Below are 22,984 nucleotides of genomic sequence, written 5' to 3' on the forward strand. Positions count from 1 at the left end.
TAGCTCTAACCCTAGCCCTAACCCTAAGGCTATGTGCACACGCTGCGGATATTGCTGCGTTTCCGCAGCTACGGGTCCGCAGCAGTTTCCCATGAGTTTACAGTACAATGTAAACCTATGGGAAACATAAAACACTGTACCCATGCTGCGGAAAAAAACACGCGGAAACGCAGCGGTTTACATTCCGCAGCATGTCAATTCTTTCTGCGGATTCCGCAGCGGTTTTACACCTGCTCCATAATAGAAAACCGCAGGTGTAAAACCGCAGGGGAATCCACACAAAAACTGCGGTACATCCACGATAAGTCCGCAGGAAAAACGCTTTTTGGCCCTGCGGATTTATGAAATCTGTTGCGGAAAAATCTGCAGAGAATCATTCTACGTGTGCACATATCCTAACCCTACCCCTAACCCTAATTGGAAAATAGAAATACATACTTTTTTTTTATTTATTATTTTTTCCTTACTAAGGGGGTGATAAAGGGGGGGGGGTTATTTACTATTTTTTTTTATTTTGATCACTGTGATAGGATCTCACAGTGACCAAAATAAAACAAGAAGAATCTTCCTCTGCCAGCCGGCATATCATGGCGGGCGCACTGCGCATGCGCCCGCCATTTTCTTACCGGAGCAAGAAGCCGGCGGCCAGCAGAAGAAGCAGGAGGAGGACCCAGGGACACCGGTAAGTATAACAGGGTCCCCGATCCCCCTATTTCTCTGTCCTCTGATGTGCGATCACATCAGAGGACAGAGAATGACATCGCTTTTTTTTTTGCGGTCGCCGGTAAACAGTTAATTACCGGCGATAGCAAAAAGAAAAAAAAAAGTCGGTAAAAACCGACCCCGATCATGTTCTTTGGGGTCTCGGCTACCCCCGGCAGCCGAGACCCCAAAGATCTTCCGGGTACCGGGCGCACTGCGCATGTGCCCGCCATTCTTTTTCTGGAAAAAGATGGCGGCGCCCATCGGGAGCCACGAGGAGTACCGGGGGAGATAGGCAAGTATCAGGGGGCGATTGGGGTCCCCATTTCTCTGTCCTCCGATGTGCGATCACATCGGAGGACAGAGAAATTAAATGGCAAATTGCATTTTTTTTTGTTGCGACCGCCGGTAAACGGTTAATTACCGGCGATCGCAACTCGGGGGTCGGTAAAACCCCCCCGAATCATGTTCTCTGGGGTCTCTGCTACCCCCGGCAACCGAGACCCCAGAAAAAATCCAACTCTGGGGGGCGCTATTCACTTTTTACACAGCGCCGTTAAGTAACGGCGCTGTGGTTTAAGTACCCTTAACTGCCGCTGTTAAAAGGCGTATCGGCGGTCGTTAAGGGGTTAGTATTCATTGCCTCCGCAGCTGAATGATTTACAGCTACTATCCAGCTTGATTACATGTGGGGATTCACTAGCAACCAGGCAACCCCCACATGTACTCAGCATGGATAATAGCTGTAAATCATTCAGCTGGGGTGATGAAAACCAAGTCTCTGAGCAGTCAAACACTCGGAGACCACCTGAGCGTGCTTGGGAAAACCGAGCAAGGAGTACACTCACTCATCACTAATGTCAGCTTTTATTTTATGGGAGAAGATGACATTTTCAGAGGTACCATTTTTACTTACATTCTTTTTTTATTGCATTTTTTTTACACTTTTTTTCAGCGGTATGATAAAGAACAAGGCAAAAAATGCTTTATTTTTTTATGGTGTTCCCTGAAGGGGTTAACTAGTTGGATAGTTTTATAGAGTGGGTCGTTACGGAAGCAGCTTACCCAACTGTGTACTTTTTTTATTTACATAAAAAAAATGTATTTATTTGAAAAAAAAACCTGGATTTTTTGGTTGCTTACCGTAAAATCTGTTTCTCGGAGCCTTCATTGGGGGACACAGGAACTATGGGTGTATGCTGCTGCCACTAGGAGGCTGACACTATGCACAAAAAAAGTTAGCTCCTCCTCTGCAGTGTACACCCCACCGACTGGCATTATGAACTTCAGTTAGTGAGAACGCAGTAGGAGAAAAACAATAAGGTTGAAATAACCACAAACATGAGAACTGTACACATGAGTACAGTCATAGAACACAAAACAACAGTAACTGAATAATATGGGAGGGTGCTGTGTCCCCCAATGAAGGCTCCGAGAAACAGATTTTACGGTAAGCAACCCAAAAAATCTTCTCTATCACCTCATTGGGGGACACAGGAACCATGAGACGTCCCAAAGCAGTCCCTGGGGTGGAAAAACAGACTTCCATCAGGTCAGAGGACTCACCACTGCCGCCTGCAAGATCCTTCTGCCTAGGCTGGAGTCACCCGAAGCGTAGGTATGGACCTTGTAAAATTTGGCAAAAGTGTGGATGGAAGAACAGGTTGCCGCTTTGCAAAGCTATAGGGCGGAAGCCCTGTGGTTCACCGCCCAGTAGGAGCTGACTGCCAGGGTAGAGTGAGCCTTAATCCCGGGAGGGGCACTCTGTTCTTGACCCGGTAAGCCTCCAAAATTGCCATTCTGATCCAGCGAGCAACAGTCACATTGGAAGCCGGCAGGCCCCTACGCGTGCCATCAGGAATGACAGAAAAGAGAATCCATCTCCCGGAAAGAGGCTGTTCTAGCCAGGTAGATCCTCACCGCCCTGACGAGGTCCAGCTTGTTCAACGATCGCTCCAGAGGAGGAGTCGGAGCTGGACAAAAGGAAGGTAGAACAATGTCCTCGTTGAGGTGAAAGGTGGAAACCACCTTAGGAAGGAATGAAGGCGGAGGCCTCAGGACCACCTTGTCCTGGTGGATAACCAGAAAAGGAGGTCGGCAAGAAAGGGCCGCCAACTCGGAAAAAGGACGGATAGAGGTGATGGCCACAAGAAAAGCCACCTTCCAAGATAGAACGGACAGGGAGACCTCCCTGAGAGGCTCAAAGGGGGAACCCCTCAGAACCTCCAGCACAAGATTAACATCCCATGAAGCCACAGAAGCCCTGTACGGAGGGACAGCATGGGCTACTCTCTGAAGGAAGGTCTTGACCTGTGGCCGAGAAGATCGCGTCTTCTGGAAGAGGATAGATAACGCAGAAACCTGGCCCTTTAGGGAACTAAGGGCAAGGCCCGCATCCAGTCCTGCCTGAAGGAAGGCCAAAATGGAAGGGAAAAGGACATGGGTGAAACGTGGTTGGACTCGCACCAACGGAAGTAAGCCTTCCAGGTACGATAGTAGATCCTGGAAGACGAAGGCTTCCTAGCCTGGATCATAGCGTGAATCACCCGATCCGAAAGGCCAGACGCTCTTAGAACTGCGGTCTCAACAGCCACGTCGTTAAACTGAGCGACCGAGAATTCGGATGGCAGATCGGACCCTAAGACAGCAGATCGGGTCTGTCTGGAAGCCGCCAGGGGGCGTCCACAAGAAGATTGACGGTCTCTGCAAACCAAGATCTCCTGGGCCAATCCGGGGTGATCAGAATGACCAGCACCCCTTCTGCCTTGATCTTTAGCAGCTTGGGAAGCAGGGGAAGGGGTGGAAATAGTACGATAGTAGATCCTGGAAGACGAAGGCTTCCTAGCCTGGATCATAGCGTGAATCACCCAATCCGAAAGGCCAGACGCTCTTAGAACTGCGGTCTCAACAGCCACGCCGTTAAACTGAGCGACCGAGAATTCGGATGGCAGATCGGACCCTAAGACAGCAGATCGGGTCTGTCTGGAAGCCGCCAGGGGGCGTCCACGAGAAGATTAACGGTCTCTGCAAACCAAGATCTCCTGGGCCAATCCGGGGCGATCAGAATGACCGGCACCCCTTCCGCCTTGATCTTTAGCAGCTTGGGAAGCAGGGGAAGGGGTGGAAATATATAGGGGGGCACGAATTGCAATCAAGGAATGGCCAGAGCATCGACACCCACTGCGAGAATGATCGCGGGACCTGGAGACGAACCGAGGGACCCTCCTGTTGATTCGGGACGCCGTGAGGTCCATATCCGGAGTCCCCCATTGAAGACAAATCTGATGGAAGACCTCCTGATACAAGGATCATTCCCCTGCCGCGAGGCCCTCGCGGTTGAGGAAGTCGGCGGCCCGATTGTCCACGCCGGGGATATACACCGCGTATATCACCGCAACCGTTGCCTCTGCCCAAATGAGGTTCTTGGATACCTCGGCCGAGGCCAGAGAGCTCCGAGTCCCCCCCTGGTGGTTGACATATGCCACTGCTGTGGCATTGTCCGTCTGGATTCGAATTGGCAGACCCTTGAGAATCCTTTCCCAGTGAAGAAAAAACAGAATCTTGAGGACATTGATCGGCAGAGATGACTCCTGCGCCCACCAGCGACTCCGAACAGTCAGGTGACGAAACACCGCACCCCAGTCGAGCAGGCTGGCGCCCGTCGTCAACCACCTGCAAGTAAACTGGAAGGAAGGACCTGCCCTGGGATATGAGAGGTGACAACCACCAGTTGAGGGATCGTTTGACCGGGGAGAAAGCCGAATCGGACGATCCAGGGAGAAGACAGACTTGTCCCACTGTGATAGAATAGCCTGCTGAAGAGGTCTTGAGTGAAATTGGGTGAAGGGAATCGCTTCCAATGTTGCCACCATCCTCCCCAGAACCTTCATGGCCGATCGGAAGGAGGGAAGCAGAGGACCCTGGAGCAAGCGAACCTCCCGAAGAAGGATGGATCTCTTGTCTGCAGGAATTAAGACTCTGGTCTGATGAGTGTCGAAGAGCATGCCCAGAAAAACGAGGCGCTGAGAAGGAACAAGACAGGATTTCTTCCTGTTGACAAGCCTCCCGAAACGGGCTAGAGTGTTGAGGACAATGGGCAGACTTTCGTGAGCCTGAGAAAAGGACGGGGCCTTGATGAGGATGTCGTCGAGGTACGGAAAAAAAAAAAACAACAACAGGCCCCTGACCCTCAAGATGGCCATCAGCGCTGCCATGATCTTCGTGAAAACCCTGGGAGCGGTTGCGAGACCGAACGGCAGGGCGACAAACTGAAAATGCTCCTGAAGTACTGCAAAACGCAGAAATCGGTGATGTTCCGGGAATATCGGGACATGGAGGTAGGCGTCCTGGATGTCTATGGAGCACAGAAATTCCTGAGCCTCCATGGAAGCAATTACTGGAAGAAGGGATTCCATCCTGAAATGTCTCAGATGAACCCTCTTGTTCAGCAATTTCAGATCCAGAATGGGACGAACTCTGCCGTCTTTTTTCGGTACCACAAAAAGAATTTTATAGACACCTGTGAACCGTTCTTTTTCTGGGACGGGAACGATTACCCCAGATTTGAGGAGAGAAGCGATGGCTGCTGAGAAACCCTGAACTAGAGCAGGATCTCTTGGAGGTCGGGAGTCGAAGAAATAATCCCGGGGCCATGAAATGAACTATTTTGTATCCTGAGGATACTACTTCCCTGACCCAAGCGTCCTCTACTGAGGAGATCCAGATGTCTCTGAAGAAGAGAAGATGGGCGACCAGCCTGGGAAGTGGTCTGGGGTCTTGTCGTGAGTCATGCCGAGCTGGATCTTCCAGTCCTAGACCTGGAAGATATTCCTTGGGAGTAGCGAGAATGCGAGGAAGGAGTGGGTCTAAAGGATACCTTCTTCTCTTGACGTGCCGGTGGGAAAAGGAATCAGATGCCGCGAAACGACGAAAGGACCGAAATTGACGCCTAGGAGGAGGGCGGCGAGGTTTTGACTGTGGAAGAAGGGAACTTGTGCCCCCGGTGGCATCCTTAAAAATTTTGTCAGGCTTGGAACCGAAAAGACGTGATCCTTGAAAAGGCAGGCTGGTAAGGGACTTTTTTTGATGATAGATCCTCTTGCCAGCCTTTGAGCCAAACGGTGCGACGTATGGCAACATTACTAGACGCCTGAGAAGCACAAGACGCGCCGTCCAGGGAAGCGGAAACCAAATATTCCCCTGCTCTGGTGGAGCTCCAGCCAGAATGCCCCGACGGAGTTGATTGGCCCATTCGGATACAGACTTCGAAACCCAGGCGGAAGCAAAGGCCGGCATAAGGGAAGAAGCCGCCGCTTCGAAAGCCGACTTCACAAAGGATTCAATAATCCTGTCGTTGGAAACTTTCAGAGATACCACTCCGGACAGCAGAAGGGCTGTGTGGGTGGAAAGTCTAGAGACGGGAGGATCCACAGAGGGTGAAGTCCAGTTGGCGATGAGATCCAGAGGAAAGTGATATAAGACGCCAAGGCGCTTTCCTCTTTGAAAACGTCTGGTAGGATTCTCCCTTTCTCTGGCCAGAAGCTGATCAAATTCAGGATGAGGAGCGAAAACCTTGGGAGGTGGTTTGGACCGTCTAAACGAAACCGCCTGATCTGCGGGTTCCGTAGAGAAATCTTTGATGCCACAGGTCTGATTGATTGCTCCAATGAGAATCTGAACCATATCCCTCAATGCTAGCGATTTGGTTCGAGTCCAGCTCCAAATTATCCTCCGAAGGAGCATCAGAGAACGCCTCGCCTGACTCAGGGGAGGAGGACCGGGGGGGAAGTCGACCGCAGAGAAGGACCGTGAGGCGAGATGGAACGGGAAGAGGAATCAGACCGGCGTTCCTGTCTGGATCTTTTGTGGCCTATAGTGGAAGGCTCGGTTGGGGCGACCTGCTGGCTACTGCGGCGGCCTGTAGGGGTAATTTATCAAGCACGGAGACAAGGGCCTGTGACACCAGTGTTAGGTCCGCTACCGATTGTGACAGAAGTCCAAACTGGAGCGGGGCTTCACTCAAGCGGGGCAGCTGGGGGATCCTGGACAGTGGGCATAGTGGGGTAGCTGCAGGCCTGACAGAGGGGAGAGGACTGACCTGAGGGAAGTTTGCAGTTACAAGACGAACACACAGTGTTTGACTAAGGCAGAGGAAGTAGAGGAAGAAGTAGGAGAGCAAGAGCGACCTCCCTTAGAATTACACATGACGAACGGGTCCCTGACAAATGCCAGAAGGTTAGGGGACAGGAGGGCAGAGGAGAGTGTCAGTCTGCAGTGCAGAGCTACTCACGGCAGACGATTTGGTGTCCACTGCACGGCTAGAAGATGCTCAAGGAATTCAGTCAGAGAAGGTTTCCGGGTTCGGTGCTTGGTGTGGGCAACAGCAGGGAGATGTCGACCGCAAGGGAGGTGTGGACGCCAGGAATCGCGCTCTTGTAGGGCGCCGAAATGCTTCCTGCAGTGGCACAGGAATGGTGGGCAGAGCTAAACCGCCTGTACAGGAGCACCAAGATGGCGCCGGTGGGCAGGCTATGACAGTCGGGCGAGAGAAAAGCCCGCCCGAGAGAAAAGGAAGTGGGCAGAGTCGTGGCACCGGAAGTAGGCCCGGGCTAAAGCCAGGGCCTAAATTAAAGGCCGGCGGCCGCCGGAGAAAGCCGCGGCGCCGGAACAGTGTGGACGCCGGGGGCGAAGAAGCAGCGCCGCTGCCTGCAAAGGCTGCCGCGCCGGGAAAGACCATGTGGCCGCCGGATAAAGGAGCAGCGCGGCTGCCTGCAAAGGCAGCCACGCCGAGAAGGCAGTGCGGCCGCAGGGAAAAGGGGGAGACGCGGCTGCCTCCAAAGGCCGCCGCGCGGATGAGGGGAACTGTGCCTGCAATGGCTGCCTGCAGCGAAGATCCCTGCCCCCTGCGACCGCCGATGGCCACAAGAAGCGACAACCAAGCCAAGGTAGCCTGGGAAAAACTCTGCACCCTTTAGTAAAATAAAAAATCCAGGGGGACCTCTTATTAACGTCTGCTCCCTCTTTGCCTAATCTGGGACTGGTGGGGGAAATACTCACATAAAACATCCCACGTCGTCCGTTACTGACCTTAATGCGAGGAAGGTATGAGACGTCCGGGGAGCTGGTGATGGACGTCCTCGTCTCCTCAACCGACAGGCTCTGGTGGGCGAGTCTTGGTCCTGCTGTCGGAGCTATGAGGATACGGGGTGGCAGTACACACCGTACTCAGTCCGTAATGTGGGATTACAGTTGTGACTTCACACTGTATCCCTCCGGAAAACCTGAAAAAAAAAAAAAAAGACGCACATTGGAGGTAGATAAGGGTCTAATGAAAGACCTGTGTCCACTTCCTACTGACACTAAGCTAAACTGAAGTTCATAATGCCAGTCGGTGTGGTGTACACTGCAGAGGAGGAGCCAACTTTTTTTGTGCATAGTGTCAGCCTCCTAGTGGCAGCAGCACACACCCATGGTTCCGGTGTCCCCCAATGAGGCGATAGAGAAATATTTGTTCTATTTCTTTCTTTGGGGGATTTAATAAAATATATTTTTACACAAATTTATTTTTTTTTTTTTAAACATTGTCCCTTCCTGGGACATCACTGTATGGTGTTAGATCGCTCATCTGATACTCTGCACTGCAGAGTATCACTTCAGCATCTGACAGGCAGAGAAGAAGGCATGTCAGCGCCTGTTCTCAGCAGCCGCTCACAATCCACTTTACATACAGTACCCCACGGTCTTCTTGCGGCCGGAGGCCTCCATGAAGACCATCAAAACAACCCGATCGCACCTCTGTCCTGATGGAACTGCGCTGGGGGTCTCCATGGAGACCATCAGAACAGCGTGATCGCATCGCGTTTTTCTGAGGGAAGCATGCAGGGAGCCCCCCTCCCTGCGCGATGCTCCTCTGTCGCTGTGACTACTGACAGCAGCATCAGAGGGGTTAAAAGCACATGATCAATGCTCGCACCGATAATGGGCTCTGCTGAGGGATGTCAGCTCTAACACAGAGCTGACATCTGCATCAAATCGCCGCACCACTCAGCGTGAGCCCGGACAATCGTTCTACTGTAAATATACCGCGGTTTGAAGGAATGCAGCTCACGCAGAGCAGTACATTTACGGAGTGTGTCGGGAAAGGGTTAGTTTTACTTTTTTACTTAGTTCCTGGTGCAGTGTAAGGGATTAGACTACTTTATTCTTCGGGTTGGTGTGATTACAGCGATACCAGGTTTATATTGTGTTTTTCTGTTTAGCTGAAGTCACACATAAAAAGACAATATTTAAAAAACAAGTTTTTGCATCGCCATTTTGATAGCTATAACTTTTCCATATTTTGTCAGACAGTCATGAGACTGCTTGTGTTTTTGTGGCATGAGTTGTCATTTTTATTGGTATCATTTTAGGCCACACCACTTTTTGATCATTCCGCATGTGGTACAATTGATAAGACAGTTTTATTCTTTGAGTCAGTACTATTACAACGATACCATATTTATATAGGGTTTTTTAGGCTTTGGTGCTTTTACACACAAAAAAAAAAAAATTCTAGAAAAACTAATTTTTGCATTGCTTTATATTTGAGAGCTATAACTATTTTCCGCTGTTGGAGCTGTATGGCAGCTTTATTTTTTTTTTTTTTTTGCGGAACAAGATGATGTTTTTGCGATACCATCGCCAGTGCACGTAGGATGTGATGTATATATACTGCATCGATTGGGAATTGTTTCGCAACCATGATGTATATACAGTACATACTGCAATTATCGGGAAGGAATTATATTATTATATGGAGAAGAGCAGAGGAGGACGCCCGCGATATCTGCACCATGAGAAAAAAAGCCTTCCATGTGCAGTGACATATACGATGTAGTTTTCCGGGCGCTAATCATGGTGGAAACCACTGATTGGGAAAGGCCAGCATGGATTAGGACCCAGGATTTAATGGCCAAGCCGTTAAACACAGGGCCACTGAGTTCTGGTGGCAAATCGGACCCTGGGAAAGAAGATCTGGTCGATACGGCAGTCGCCAGGGCACATCAGCGACGAGATGCCCCAACTCCGCGTACCACGCCCTGCGTGGCCAGTCCGTAGCGATCAGGATCACCGGAACCCCCTCCGCTTTGATCTTCCTGACGACTCTCGGTATCAACACAATCAGTGGAAATACGTATGGGAGACAAAACTGAAGCCATGGAAGGACCAGTGCGTCCGTCCAGATGGACCCGGGAATCCGAGAGCAAGCTGCAAACTCTTGGACCATGGCGTTTAACCTGAACCCCATTAGGTCCACATCTGGAGTCCCCCAGCACAGACATTTCTGGTGGAAAACCTTCGGATGAAGAGCCCACTCTCCTGAGGCGAGACCTTGGCAGCTGAGGAAGTCTGCCGCCCAGTTTTCCACGACTGGAATGTGAACTGCTGAAATGACCGAATGGTATTTTTCAGCCCAGCAGAGGATGTGAACTACCTCGCGCATTGCCGACCAGCTACGGATGCCCCTGATGATTGATATATGCCACAGCTATGGCATTGTCCGACTGAATCCGGACGGGGCGACCCGCTATAAGATGGTGGAACTATCGCAGGGATAACCAGATCGCTCGAATCTCCAGAACGTTGATCGGAGGACGCGTCTCCCAAGAAGACCAACTCCCCTGGGCAGTGTGGTAACGGAAGGCAGCTCCCCAGCCGAGGAGACTGGCGTCGGTAGTGACCACTAGCAATTGAACTGGAAGAAAGGAATTTCCCTGGTTGAAGGAGGCCCGCAGATTCCACTGCTTGGTTGCTTGCCTGACCCGCATTGACAGACAGCACAACCGGTCGAGGGAGAACAGATTCTTGTCCCAGGTCGCCAAAAGCGCATGCTGAAGAGGGCGGAGGTGTTAGCTGGGCTAAAGGAACAGCTTCCGTTGCTGTTACCATTCTCTCCAGGACCCTCATGCCGAAACGGATGGAACAAGGGAATGGGCGACAAAGTGCAGGGCTAGGACATTGTCGAAGGAGAATCACCAATCCTTGGGAGTTGCCCAGGAGCATTCCTAGAAAGAATATCTGCTGAGCCGGAATGCGAGAGGACTTGTTTAGATTTATTAACCAGCCCAGGCGAGAAAGAGCATCTAGAGTGACATGTACGCACTCCGCGCAGGCCTGGAAAGACAGTGCCTTGATCAAGAGGTCTTTTAAGTATAGCAAAACAACCAAGCCCCGATAGTGGAGAACGGCCATGACCGGCGCCATGACCTTTGTGAACACTATGGGAGCGGTGGCAAGTCCGAAAGGCAAGGCTGTGAACTGGAAATGCTCTTCGCAAACTGCGAAGCGCAGGAACTTCTGGTGAGGGGCAAAAATCGGAATATGAAGTTAAGCATCCCGTATGTCAATGGATGCTAGCGAACTCCCTCTTCTACGTTGAGTAGCTTCAGGCCCAGGATGGGCCATACCGCTCCGTGCTTCTTTCTCCATGTTTGAACCATGTTGTAGGCAGGGAGTAAACACTGTCTTGAATGAAAGACACCAGGAGGTTGGCTCATTCGTCATGAAAGAGCCAGATATGACAAGATAGGAATAGACTTTGCCTAGGAAAGGATGCCTAGACTTTTGCTAGGGAGGGAATTTTGTTTTCTCCTATAGCATCATATACAGGTCCTTCTCAAAAAATTTGCATATAGTGTTAAATTTCATTATTTACCATAATGTAATGATTACAATTAAACTTTCATATATTATAGATTCATTATCCACCAACTGAAATTTGTCAGGTCTTTTATTGTTTTAATACTGATGATTTTGGCATACAACTCCTGAAAACCCAAAAAACCTGTCTCAATAAATTAGCATATCAAGAAAAGGTTCTCTAAACGACCTATTACCCTAATCTTCTGAATCAACTAATTAACTCTAAACACATGCATAAGATACCTGAGGCTTTTAAAAACTCCCTGCCTGGTTCATTACTCAAAACCCCCATCATGGGTAAGACTAGCGACCTGACAGATGTCAAGAAGGCCATCATTGACACCCTCAAGCAAGAGGGTAAGACCCAGAAAGAAATTTCTCAACAAATAGGCTGTTCCCAGAGTGCTGTATCAAGGCACCTCAATGGTAAGTCTGTTGGAAGGAAACAATGTGGCAGAAAACGCTGTACAACGAGAAGAGGTGACCGGACCCTGAGGAAGATTGTGGAGAAGGACCGATTCCAGACCTTGGGGAACCTGAGGAAGCAGTGGACTGAGTCTGGTGTGGAAACATCCAGAGCCACCGTGCACAGGCGTGTGCAGGAAATGGGCTACAGGTGCCGCATTCCCCAGGTAAAGCCACTTTTGAACCATAAACAGCGGCAGAAGCGCCTGACCTGGGCTACAGAGAAGCAGCACTGGACTGTTGCTAAGTGGTCCCAAGTACTTTTTTCTGATGAAAGCAAATTTTGCATGTCATTCGGAAATCAAGGTGCCAGAGTCTGGAGGAAGACTGGGGAGAAGGAAATGCCAAAATGCCTGAAGTCCAGTGTCAAGTACCCACAGTCAGTGATGGTGTGGGGTGCCATGTCAGCTGCTGGTGTTGGTCCACTGTGTTTCATCAAGGGCAGGGTCAATGCAGCTAGCTATCAGGAGATTTTGGAGCACTTCATGCTTCCATCGGCTGAAATGCTTTATGGAGATGAAGATTTCATTTTTCAGCACGACCTGGCACCTGCTCACAGTGCCAAAACCACTGGTAAATGGTTTACTGACCATGGTATTACTGTGCTCAATTGGCCTGCCAACTCTCCTGACCTGAGCCCCATAGAGAATCTGTGGGATATTGTGAAGAGAAAGTTGAGAGACGCAAGACCCAACACTCTGGATGAGCTTAAGGCCGCTATTGAAGCATCCTGGGCCTCCATAACATCTCAGCAGTGTCACAGGCTGATTGCCTCCATGCCACGCCGCATTGAAGCAGTCATTTCTGCCAAAGGATTCCCGACCAAGTATTGAGTGCATAACTGAACATTATTATTTGATGGTTTTTTTGTTTGTTATTAAAAAACACTTTTATTTGATTGGCCGGGTGAAATATGCTAATTTATTGAGACAGGTTTTTTGGGTTTTCAGGAGTTGTATGCCAAAATCATCAGTATTAAAACAATAAAAGACCTGACAAATTTCAGTTGGTGGATAATGAATCTATAATATATGAAAGTTTAATTGTAATCATTACATTATGGTAAATAATGAAATTTAACACTATATGCTAATTTTTTGAGAAGGACCTGTATAAGCTAATACAGCTTCTTGCTGAATAAGCACCCGATCTGGTCGAGCAGAGACGTCAAGGTCTTTTTTTCCTTTCTTTTTGGACGCAGCGTCCGTTCGCCATCCCTGAACCACAGTGTCCATCGGAAGGTGATGGCAGTTGCGGATGTAAGCACAGCATAGAGCAGAGCGTAGGAACGCGTGCAAGAGATTAACCCTGGCCAAGGAGATCTGATTGGAAAGTTCTGCTGCTTCCAAAAGAAGGACAGTGTCCTGTATGGTCCTGCTCAGAGTATCGGCCCAAGATACCATAGCATTAAATACCCACACCATGGCAAAAAAGGGAGGAGTGCCGAGCCCGAAGCCAGGAAAATGCTTAGCTACTTACCGGTAGCTGTGTATTTCAGAGCCGTGACAGCACTACGAGAGGGGGAATCTGACTTCAGGGACAGGAAACCTACAGACATAAAAAGGGCGGCACCTCTCTCCCGCATCAGTTGGATTACATAGCATGATGGGACCTACTAGGTTAGTAACAAAATATATACAACATCTTTAAACTAAATAACTTTCACACGTGTAGAAACTTCCAAAGCCCCAAAGAATGCTCACCCACAAGTGAAGGGAGGGAATATAAGGGTGCTGTTATGGGCTCCGAAAAACACTGCTACGGGTAAGTAGCTAAGCATTTATTCGGTCTCCCATGACAGCACCACAAGAGAATTACAGAAATGTAAAGAAACTAGGGAGGGACTACAGCCTCAAGCACCCTTCTCCCAAATGTGAGATTGGAGGAGTCACCCAAATCCAGCCTATAATGTTTAAAAAACGGGGATGGAGAAGACCACGTAGCCACCTTACGCTTGTCCTCAATCAACACTTCCGACCTCTCTGCCCAGGATGTCGCTATGGCTCATGTGGAGTGAGCCTTTAGGCCCATCGGAACTGCCGCGCCACCTGCTGTATAGGCCAAAGAAATTGCCTCCCTGACCCACCTAGCTAAGATGCTTTTAGAGACTCTAAACCCCTTCCTAACCCCCTGAAAAGATACAAATAAAGAATTTTCCTTCTTCCGAAGATAAGTTACTGAAATATAACTAAGTAAACACCTTCTAACAGCTAATGAATGGAGCTTTTTCTCCTTTTGATTGGTAGGGTTAGAGCAAAAAAAAAAGACTATTTCCTGCAGTCTGTGGAATTTTGAAGCCACCGTTAGCAGTTAGAAGGGTTCCGGCTTCAAAACAACTCTATCCTCCCTAAACTGAGTGTATGGAAGCAGTCTAGAGGGCCTGCAGATCACTAATCCGCCGGGCCGAAGTCAGTGCAACTAAAAGGGCTGTTTTAAAAGATAAAAATTCTATCGGGGATTCCTAAATAGGTTCAAATGGGGCCTCCGTCAACGCTGTTAGCAACAGATTTAGATCCCACGGAACCACCCCCTGCCTTAATTAATCTGGCAACCAAGTACTTGCCTGCTAGATTATAATTATACAGAGTACCAACCGCCGACACCTGAACTCAGTACTCGTGGCTAGACCCATGTCTAACCCCTTTTGCAGGAACTTCAACACCTGTTTAATCTTAAGGTACCTTCACACTAAGCGACTTTGCAGCGAGAACGACGACGATCCGTGACGTTGCAGCGTCCTGGATAGCGATCTCGTTGTGTTTGACACGCAGCAGCGATCTGGATCCCGCTGTGATATCGCTGGTCGGAGCTAGAAGTCCAGAACTTTATTTCGTCGCTGATCACCCGCTGTCATCGCTGGATCGGCGTGTGTGACGCCGATCCAGCGATGTGTTCACTTGTAACCAGGGTAAATATCGGGTTACTAAGTGCAGGGCCGTGCTTAGTAACCCGATATTTACCCTGGTTACCCGGGTGCTGCAGGGGGACTTCGGCATCGTTGAAAACAGTTTCAACGATGCCGAAGTCGTTCCCCTGATCGTTGGTCGCTGGAGAGAGCTGTCTGTGACAGCTCCCCAGCGACCACACAACGACTTACCAACGATCACGGCCAGGTCGTATCGCTGGTCGTGATCGTTGGTAAGTCGTTCAGTGTAACGGTACCTTAAACCTTCCCTCCAATCTCTCTTGGGATCTCATGGCACCATACCAGCTGAGGAGGGCCGGCCAGGTGGAAAAAGAAGGCCCTCGGGAGTTGTGGCATGCGGAAATCTCCCAGTGAGCGAGAAGCGCCATTTTGGGGACAGGGCTACAGGCACAGCATCTTCCGGTGGGCGGAACCTCAGATTGCTCCTTGTATAGGCCCAAACCGAGGCCTAAATTTCTGCGGCCGGCAGGAACGTTACCCTAGGGAGGGGGACGCCACGGTGGAGCGCGCTGCAGCCAGATACAATCAGAGGAACTCTGATACAAATGCCTGCAGGATCTTTTAAGTCATGTTTGCGCTGAGGGCAGCTCTTGGGGTGCTCGCCACGTGTGGGGTCCAGGCACCCTGTGCACATAATTCTGCCCAGACACCGAAGGTGTCCCATACAAGGCCCATTTTTCACTCCCACATATGACAGGCGCTCGAACTGGGAATCTGCTGCAGGGGCCCACTGCCGACCTGGATTCTCTTACCAGCGGTGCGTGTCCCGGCATGGCGCCGCCGCGGATGACTGGGCTTCAGCGTTGTTGCAATGTGGACTGTGCCGAGAACCCTCCATCCAACATCCCGTTGTCTGCAAGGTGGAGAGGAACCATCCGCCTCCTTCCATTGCCACTGTTTGTCAGGGTTGACTCCCTTAGGATGGAGCAGGGCTGTTGGTCCGGCTGAAATAAGAATGGCTCAGAAGAGGGTACATGGAAACGACACTCCATGTTCTAGTCCATTGTTGGTGTGAGGAGATCGAAACCCTGAAGGGAACAGTCACCCCTAAAGAAGCTCGGGAATACCTTTTAACGCTGCAGGAGGGTGTACGTGGAGGCGACACTCCACATTCCCACCTGTTGGTTTGGGGAGATCGGAACCCTGAAAGGATCTGTCACCCCAGTAATCCATTAGAAGAAAAAAATTAAAAAGTAAAAAATTAAAAATAAAATTGTGGTCTGAATAGCAGACCCATGTGCCTCCTACAGACACTAAGCAAGAACTGGTTTAGCTAGAGCTAGTGTGTGGGTGTATACTGCAGAGGAGGAGCCAACTTTTTTTGTATTCACTTAGTGTCAGCCTTCTAGTCACAGCAGCATACACCCGTGGTCCTGTGTCCCCAATTAGGCAAAGGAGAAAGAAGAATTTACTGGGTAGAAAAACAAAATGAGCAATTGTAAAAGTACACAGTGCTATATAATATGATGACTGCAATATATTAAGAGGATACAAACTTTGATGGGAGTGCTTCTGTAATATGTAAATGAGAAATGCAAACAAAATTCTAAAAACATCTTATATTATTCACTATTTAGAACATAAATGTCAAACTCTGGCCCACTGGCAAAATCTGGGTGCTTATACTTGGTACTGTATGTGGGGCCCATTATGCTGCATGGAGGACTATGTGGGGCCAATTATTCTGTGTGGAGGGCTGTGTGGGGATCACAGGGAGCATCATACTGTGTGGGGTGTCTCCATACTTTGCCTGTGGGGCTGGGGGTACAGTAAGGTCATCATACAGTGCGTGTGGAGGATACTGTGGAGGAACTCACTGTGGTGACCTACCGTGTTTGGGGGGCATTTGATGAGTAATCAAAGGGCAAGTTTATAGTGAAAGTTTCCCAGAAGCCATTTTTTTTGTTCTAACGATCTCAGGTCACATGTTGCTAGTATAGCCTGCGTGGCCTAATTGATTGTCAGAAATTATATAAAGAGCTGCCAGCAGCAGATCTTGATGATTTGCCCAAGTGCATTTAGAGTGACAAAACCTTCCTCAGACAATCTCAAAAAACCTCATTGATAGATAGCATGCTAAGGTCTGGAAGTGCTTGTAATTTTAGGTGTGAAGCTCATATTTAATGCTGAATATATTGACATGTTCTGAATATGTGGTTGCCATTTTTAGTCATTTACAAGTATCGATCCTGTGATTTTCCTTCTTGGTGTTAATGAGTAAAGAATCACAAATTGTAAATGTAAAAAAGAAAAAAAACAAAGGACAATCAATACAGGCTCTTTAATTTGGAGACGGAAAAAAAAAAAAAGTATGTATTTTATTCCCGACTCATTGCAGAAATACCAAACTTTTTGCCAAGAAAAATGCATAAAAAAGAAGCAGTATGTGAACATACGTGGAAATACCATATATACTAGAGTATAAGCTGACCAGACTAAGCCGGGGCACCTACTTTTGCCACGGAAAACTGGGTATGCTTATTGACTCGAGTATAAGGCGGGTATGCATTGCCCCCTCATCCCTATCCTGCTATACATGCCTCCCCATCCCTGTCCCTGTATGCATTTCTCCCCTTCCCTGCCCCTGTCTGCATGCCCCCCCTTCCCTGTCCTGGTATGAATGCCTCCCCATCCCTGTATGCATTTCTCCCCTTCCCTGCATGCCCCCCTTCCCTGACCTGGTATGAAATCCTCCCCGGTTCCGTCCATATATGCATGCCTCGTTATCCCCTATCCCTGTGTGCATGTTTCCTATAGAAAAAAAACTAACATCATACTCACCTACCAAGGCACTGCATCTCGTTCCGGCCACCGGCGCCTGCCTGCAGCTCTTCCTGTGCTCAGCAGTCACGTGGTACCGCTCATTAAGGTGATGAATATGAGCTCCACCGCTATGGGAGTGGAGACGCGTCCAAATTCTTCACCTTAATGAGCGGTACCACGTGACCGCTCAGCACAGGAAGAGCTGCAGGCAAGCGCTGAAGGGCCGGAATGAGATGCAGTGCCAGCACCGAGAGTGCTTGGTAGGTGAGTATTATGAGTGCGCTGTATCCTGGCATCCACTGCTCCCTCCCCTGCTGGCTTTCTGGACCGTGACTAGTGTACCAGCTGATAGGGGCGTTTTCAGCACTAAAAAAGGTGCTGGAAAAACTCAGCTTATACATGAGTATATACGGTATGTCTAATATGTCGAGTACAGAAAGGTGAAAAACCGTCTAGAAGAGGCCTAATTACTACAAAATTTCATAACTGCATTGATAATTCATAAATAAAAATATGTTTCCATAGTAATTGCTGCATTTTACTTAAAATTGATTAAATGCAAAAACTTACATTTATTTTTTGTCTTCCAAATTCCTTTTCAACATTAATGCAGATTTCTTTTAATTTTGCAATTTTTTTGGAACCTGTCGGTATATATGGTCCAAAAGTATCAAGCTTAGGATGGTGTTTACACTAGAAAATGATGAAAGTAAAGAAATTGTAATAGCAATACACACTGATGTATACAGTATAAAATGAAGTTTAACATATAAAGCAAATAAAAAAAAAAAAAAAAAAAAAGATATTCACAACAGTTTAGTACCATGTTAGCCATTTTTTTTCAAAAGATTATTTATTTTTCCCCCCAAAAAAATGTTTTTTTAACAATTACAAACTGTACATGTGGAATATCACTTCTATCTTTTAAGTTTATCTTCTCTCAATATTTTACTATACTTAAGACGTATTTATTGTACTGGGAGAGAGACGGGAAGGGCAAGGAGGGGGGTTAGAAGGGTAAAGGAATGGGTATATCCAAATCTAGGATAAAAACAGGAGTAAATGCTGTATAGTCTATTTTCTCAAAAAAAAAAAAAAAATTATCTGTTTAAACAGTTATATATACTATACTATTACCTATTAATTATACCAACTTTATATCCACTAATAGTACACAATATATTTACTTCTAAATAGGTTTCTAATAATTCTACATTTAATAAAACACATTCTTGTATTCCAAGCCTACATTTCTTTTTCCCTTTCCTTCTCTCCTGTGATTAGAGGGATCAAGGTGAATGGTGTTGTGAATTCTTTATTCCAGGGGGCCATATTTGCAAAATCTATTGTCAATCTTATGGCGTGATTAAATTCATACACATTATGCCTAGCTATTCTTTCTATGATGTCTTCTATTTTTAGAGGATCTTTCTTTTTAACCCCTTTCTGACCTCGGACGGGATAGTACGTCCGAGGTGAGAACCCCCCGCTTTGATTCGGGCTTCAGCGGTGAGCCCGCAATAGCGGCGGGTTAAATCGTGATCCCCCCGTCGCTATTAGCTAGTTAAATGCCGCTGTCAAACGCTGACAGCAGCATTTGACTACCGCTTCCAGCCATCAGGCCGGAAATGAGAGCATCGCTGACCCCCATCACGTGATCGGGGGTCAGCGATATGTCGGCATGACAACCAGAAGTCTCCTTGAGACCTCCATTGTTGTTGGTGCCGGCATTCTGTGAGTGCCATCCTGTGGTCGGCGCGCATAGCAAGCCTGTAATTTAGCTACATAGGAGGGATCTGAGCCGATCGAGTGGTGCCAGCTTCTAGCCACCCATGGAAGCTATTGAAGCATGGCAAAAGTAAAAAAACCAAAACAAATGTTTTAAAAAAATATGAAAAAAAAAAAGTAAAAGTTTAACCCCTTTCTGCCATATGACGCACTATCCCGTCAAGGTGACCTGGGACATAATTCCCAGGGAGGGGATAGTTCATCATGGGCGGTCAAAAAAAAGATCTAAATGAGGTATCGCTGTAATCGTACTGACCCGAAGAATAAAACTGCTTTATCAATTTTACCAAACGTGGAACGGTATAAATGCCCCCCCCCCCCCCCCAATGAAATTCAGGAATAGCTGGTTTTTGGTCATTCTGCCTCACAAAAATCGGAATTAAAAGATCAAAAAAATGTACTATCCCGTCCGAGGTCAGAAAGGGGTTAAAAGGAAAGATCCTCCAAAAATACGGTATAAGACATCATAGAAAGAATAGCTACACATAATGTGTATGAATTTAATCACGCCATAAGATTTAGAAAATAGATTCTGCAAATTGGGCCCCCTTTTTTCATATTTTTTAAAACTTTTTTTTTTTTTTTTTTTTTACTTTTGCCATTCTCCAATAGCTTTGATGCGGATTTTACGAACTCTGTCTGCATCATCTAATTTATATTTTTCTTGTAGTATATAGAAAGGTAACAGTTCTTTAGTTCCTTCTTGATATACCGTTTATTCGGACTATAAGACGCACCTTGTCCCAAATTTTTTTGGGGGGAAATGGGGATGCGTCTTATAGTCTGAATATACTTACAAATGCTGCGGTAGCGGTGCTCTGTGTGGCAGCGGCGCTCTGTGCTGGAGAGGCAGTGCTCCGCCGGAATTTTGTCAAAGCCTGGAGGCCCCCGCAGCTCCATTGCTGCAATGCGGTGGCCTCTGGGAAAATGGCCGCTGGGGCGGCGCATGCTCAGATTCAGATCTCGGCAACGATCAGCTGCGGTGACTTCTGCGAGATCCCCGCTAGCACCGTGAGCGCCGACGGTGACTGTGCTAGCAGGGATCTGATCGCAATTCAGCCCGGCTGGGAATGGAGCTCAGTGACCAGAGGCAACCTCTATGATGTCACCCCAGTCACTGAAACTCTGCTCCCAAGCAGCTCATTCACCAGTAGTTTTCATCCGGGTTGGTCAGATCTTAAAACTGTGTATCCCCCACATATGGATTACGGCGTGGGATAGAACGACAGACAGGTATGAGTATATTGTTTTTTTAATTTACTTTTATTACAGGAGATCGAGGGCCTCGCTTGGATTAGCCGTTGCAGTAAGTATGGTTTAATTGAGAATACTAAAAGGAGTGTCATTTTTTAAAATAAAAGACTTTATTCTGGCTGTGTCTTTAACATTACAACTATAGGATTAGTAATGGATAGGCGTCATGTAGACGCTTCCCCATTACTAAGCCATGGGCTTCATGTCACTGGTGACATCAACCCCACAACTATTACCCCACTTGCCGCCGCTACAGAGCAAGTGGAAAGAGCTGGGCAAAGCGACAGAATTGACGCATCTATTAGATGTACCTTTTCTAGGTAGCTGTGGGCTGCTATTTTCAAGCTGGAGGGGTCAACATCCATGGCCCCTTGCCAGCCTGAGAATACAAGCCCCCAGCTGTGAGTTTTAGCAAGGTTGGTAGTCAAAAATGGTGGGGGGGACCCCACACTTTTAATTAATTTAAAAATATGGCGTGGGGACCCCTCTATTCTTGATATCCAACCTTACTGAAGCTGACAGCTGAGGCTTTCAGCCCCCAGCTGTGAGTTTTATCTGGCTGGTTATCAAAAATAGGGGGAACCCACGCCATTTTTATTTTTTTAATTACTGTATTTATTTACAGAGCAGGAGCGGCAGATGAATACTCCCATCCGCCACTCCTGCTGTCACTGTTATTAGCAGCAGCAGGGGTAGGCTTGATGGGAGTAATAGTCCCATCACCTGCCGCCTGCTGTCTCTTATTACTTAAATGCAACTCATAATTCCCCCCTGCTCGTGGTGATCGCCGGCAGAGCAGGGGAGAATGATGAGAGCTGTGTTCAGCACCCGGCGCCGGTGAACAGCTCTTACTGTAACACTTCTAACCTGGCACTTGTCCTTGTGGTTCTGATGCGGCACATGCATGCCACACATGTGCAGCAAGTATTACACACACGGACACTGACATCTCCGGTACCAGAAATATCAGGAAGAGTGAAAGAGACCTTATAGCGGCTTTTTATGCTTGGCTGCTGTCACACTAAAAGACTGTTTTTATTGCAAAAAATAGTTTTTGCATGGCCATATTTTGAAAGCTATAATTTTTTCATATTTCGGCCGACAGTCATGTGAGGTCTCATTTTTTGGGGGACGACTTGACGTTTTTTATTGGTACCATTCTCGGGCACATGACATTTTTTGATCGATTTCTGTTCTATTTCTGATTTTTGGGAGGCAGAATGACCAAAGACCAGCAATTCATGATTTTTTTTTTTTCTTTTTTTTTTTTTTTTTTTTTTGGGGGGGGGGGGGGGGGTGTTAGCGTTTATACTGTTCCATGTGTAGTAAAATTAATAAGGCAGTTTTATTAGTCGGGTTAGTACGGTTACAGCAATACATCCAAGCTCCTCTCCTCTTCTTGTCCGACTACATGCACTACCGACCCTATTCCCTCACACCTCCTCCAGTCTCTCTCTCCAGTTGTCACATCTCACCTAACCACAATCTTTAATCTCTCCCTCTCCTCTGGCATTTTCCCCTCCCCCTTCAAACACTATCATTACTCCATTACTAAAAAAAAACCACCCTCGACCCATCCTGCACAAACAACTACAGACTTGGAGCACCTGATCTACTCCCGCCTTACCCGTTACCTCTCCACTCATTCCCTCCTAGACACTTCACAGTCTGGTTTCCGCCCCCTACATTCGACAGAAACTGCACTCATCAAGGTGACCAATGACCTTCTGACAGCAAAATGTAACGGTGACCACACTCTGCTCATTCTTCTCGACCTTTCTGCAGCTTTTGACACTGTTGACCACCCTCTCCTACTCTCTAGGCTCCAGTCACTAGGCATTAAGGACACTGCTCTCTCCTGGTTCTCCTCCTATCTTTCTGACCGCTCCTTCAGTGTTCTGTTCTCTGGTTCCATTTCATCTCCTCTTCCTCTCACTGTCGGGGTACCCCAGGGCTCAGTCCTTGGCCCCCTTCTCTTCTCCCTCTACACAGCCCCAATTGGACAGACCATCAGCAGATTTGGCTTTCAGTACCATCTTTATGCTGATGACACACAACAATACATGTCATCCCCTGACCTTACCCCCGCTGTACTACAGAACGCCACTGACTGTCTGTCCGCAGTCTCCAACATCATGGCCGCTGTTATGGTTACTGAGGCAGGAACAAGAGTGGACCTACTGGACCGTGGAAGGCGACCCTCCGGACGAGCGAGCCCGGTGTTAACCAACCCCTACACAGGGACTGTTTAGGAGCAAGCCCGGAGTATACCAGACCACGGTAGCAGATACCAGGAGAGGCGGCTCTTGATAGGGAAATAAAACAGAAGAGGAGACAAAGCAAGAATCCGGGAGATGAAAACCAGTAGTGGGAATGAGCTGAAGATGACTAGAGACGGGGACGGTA

General features: G+C 48.0%; 1 protein-coding gene across 1 annotated transcript in view; it reads right to left on the minus strand.

Annotated features, from left to right (window-relative positions):
- The window catches only part of LOC143782267 (uncharacterized), a 310,572-nt gene that overhangs the window by 164,974 nt on the left and 122,614 nt on the right, over window positions 1-22,984 (minus strand). Inside the window, exon 7 of the mRNA XM_077269539.1 lies at window positions 18,107-18,229. Coding sequence (XP_077125654.1) covers window positions 18,107-18,229 — 123 coding nt within the window. The remainder of the gene's footprint in view (window positions 1-18,106; window positions 18,230-22,984) is intronic.

This window comes from Ranitomeya variabilis, chromosome 6 (assembly GCF_051348905.1).
Source record: "Ranitomeya variabilis isolate aRanVar5 chromosome 6, aRanVar5.hap1, whole genome shotgun sequence".
Taxonomy (NCBI): Eukaryota; Metazoa; Chordata; class Amphibia; order Anura; family Dendrobatidae; genus Ranitomeya; species Ranitomeya variabilis.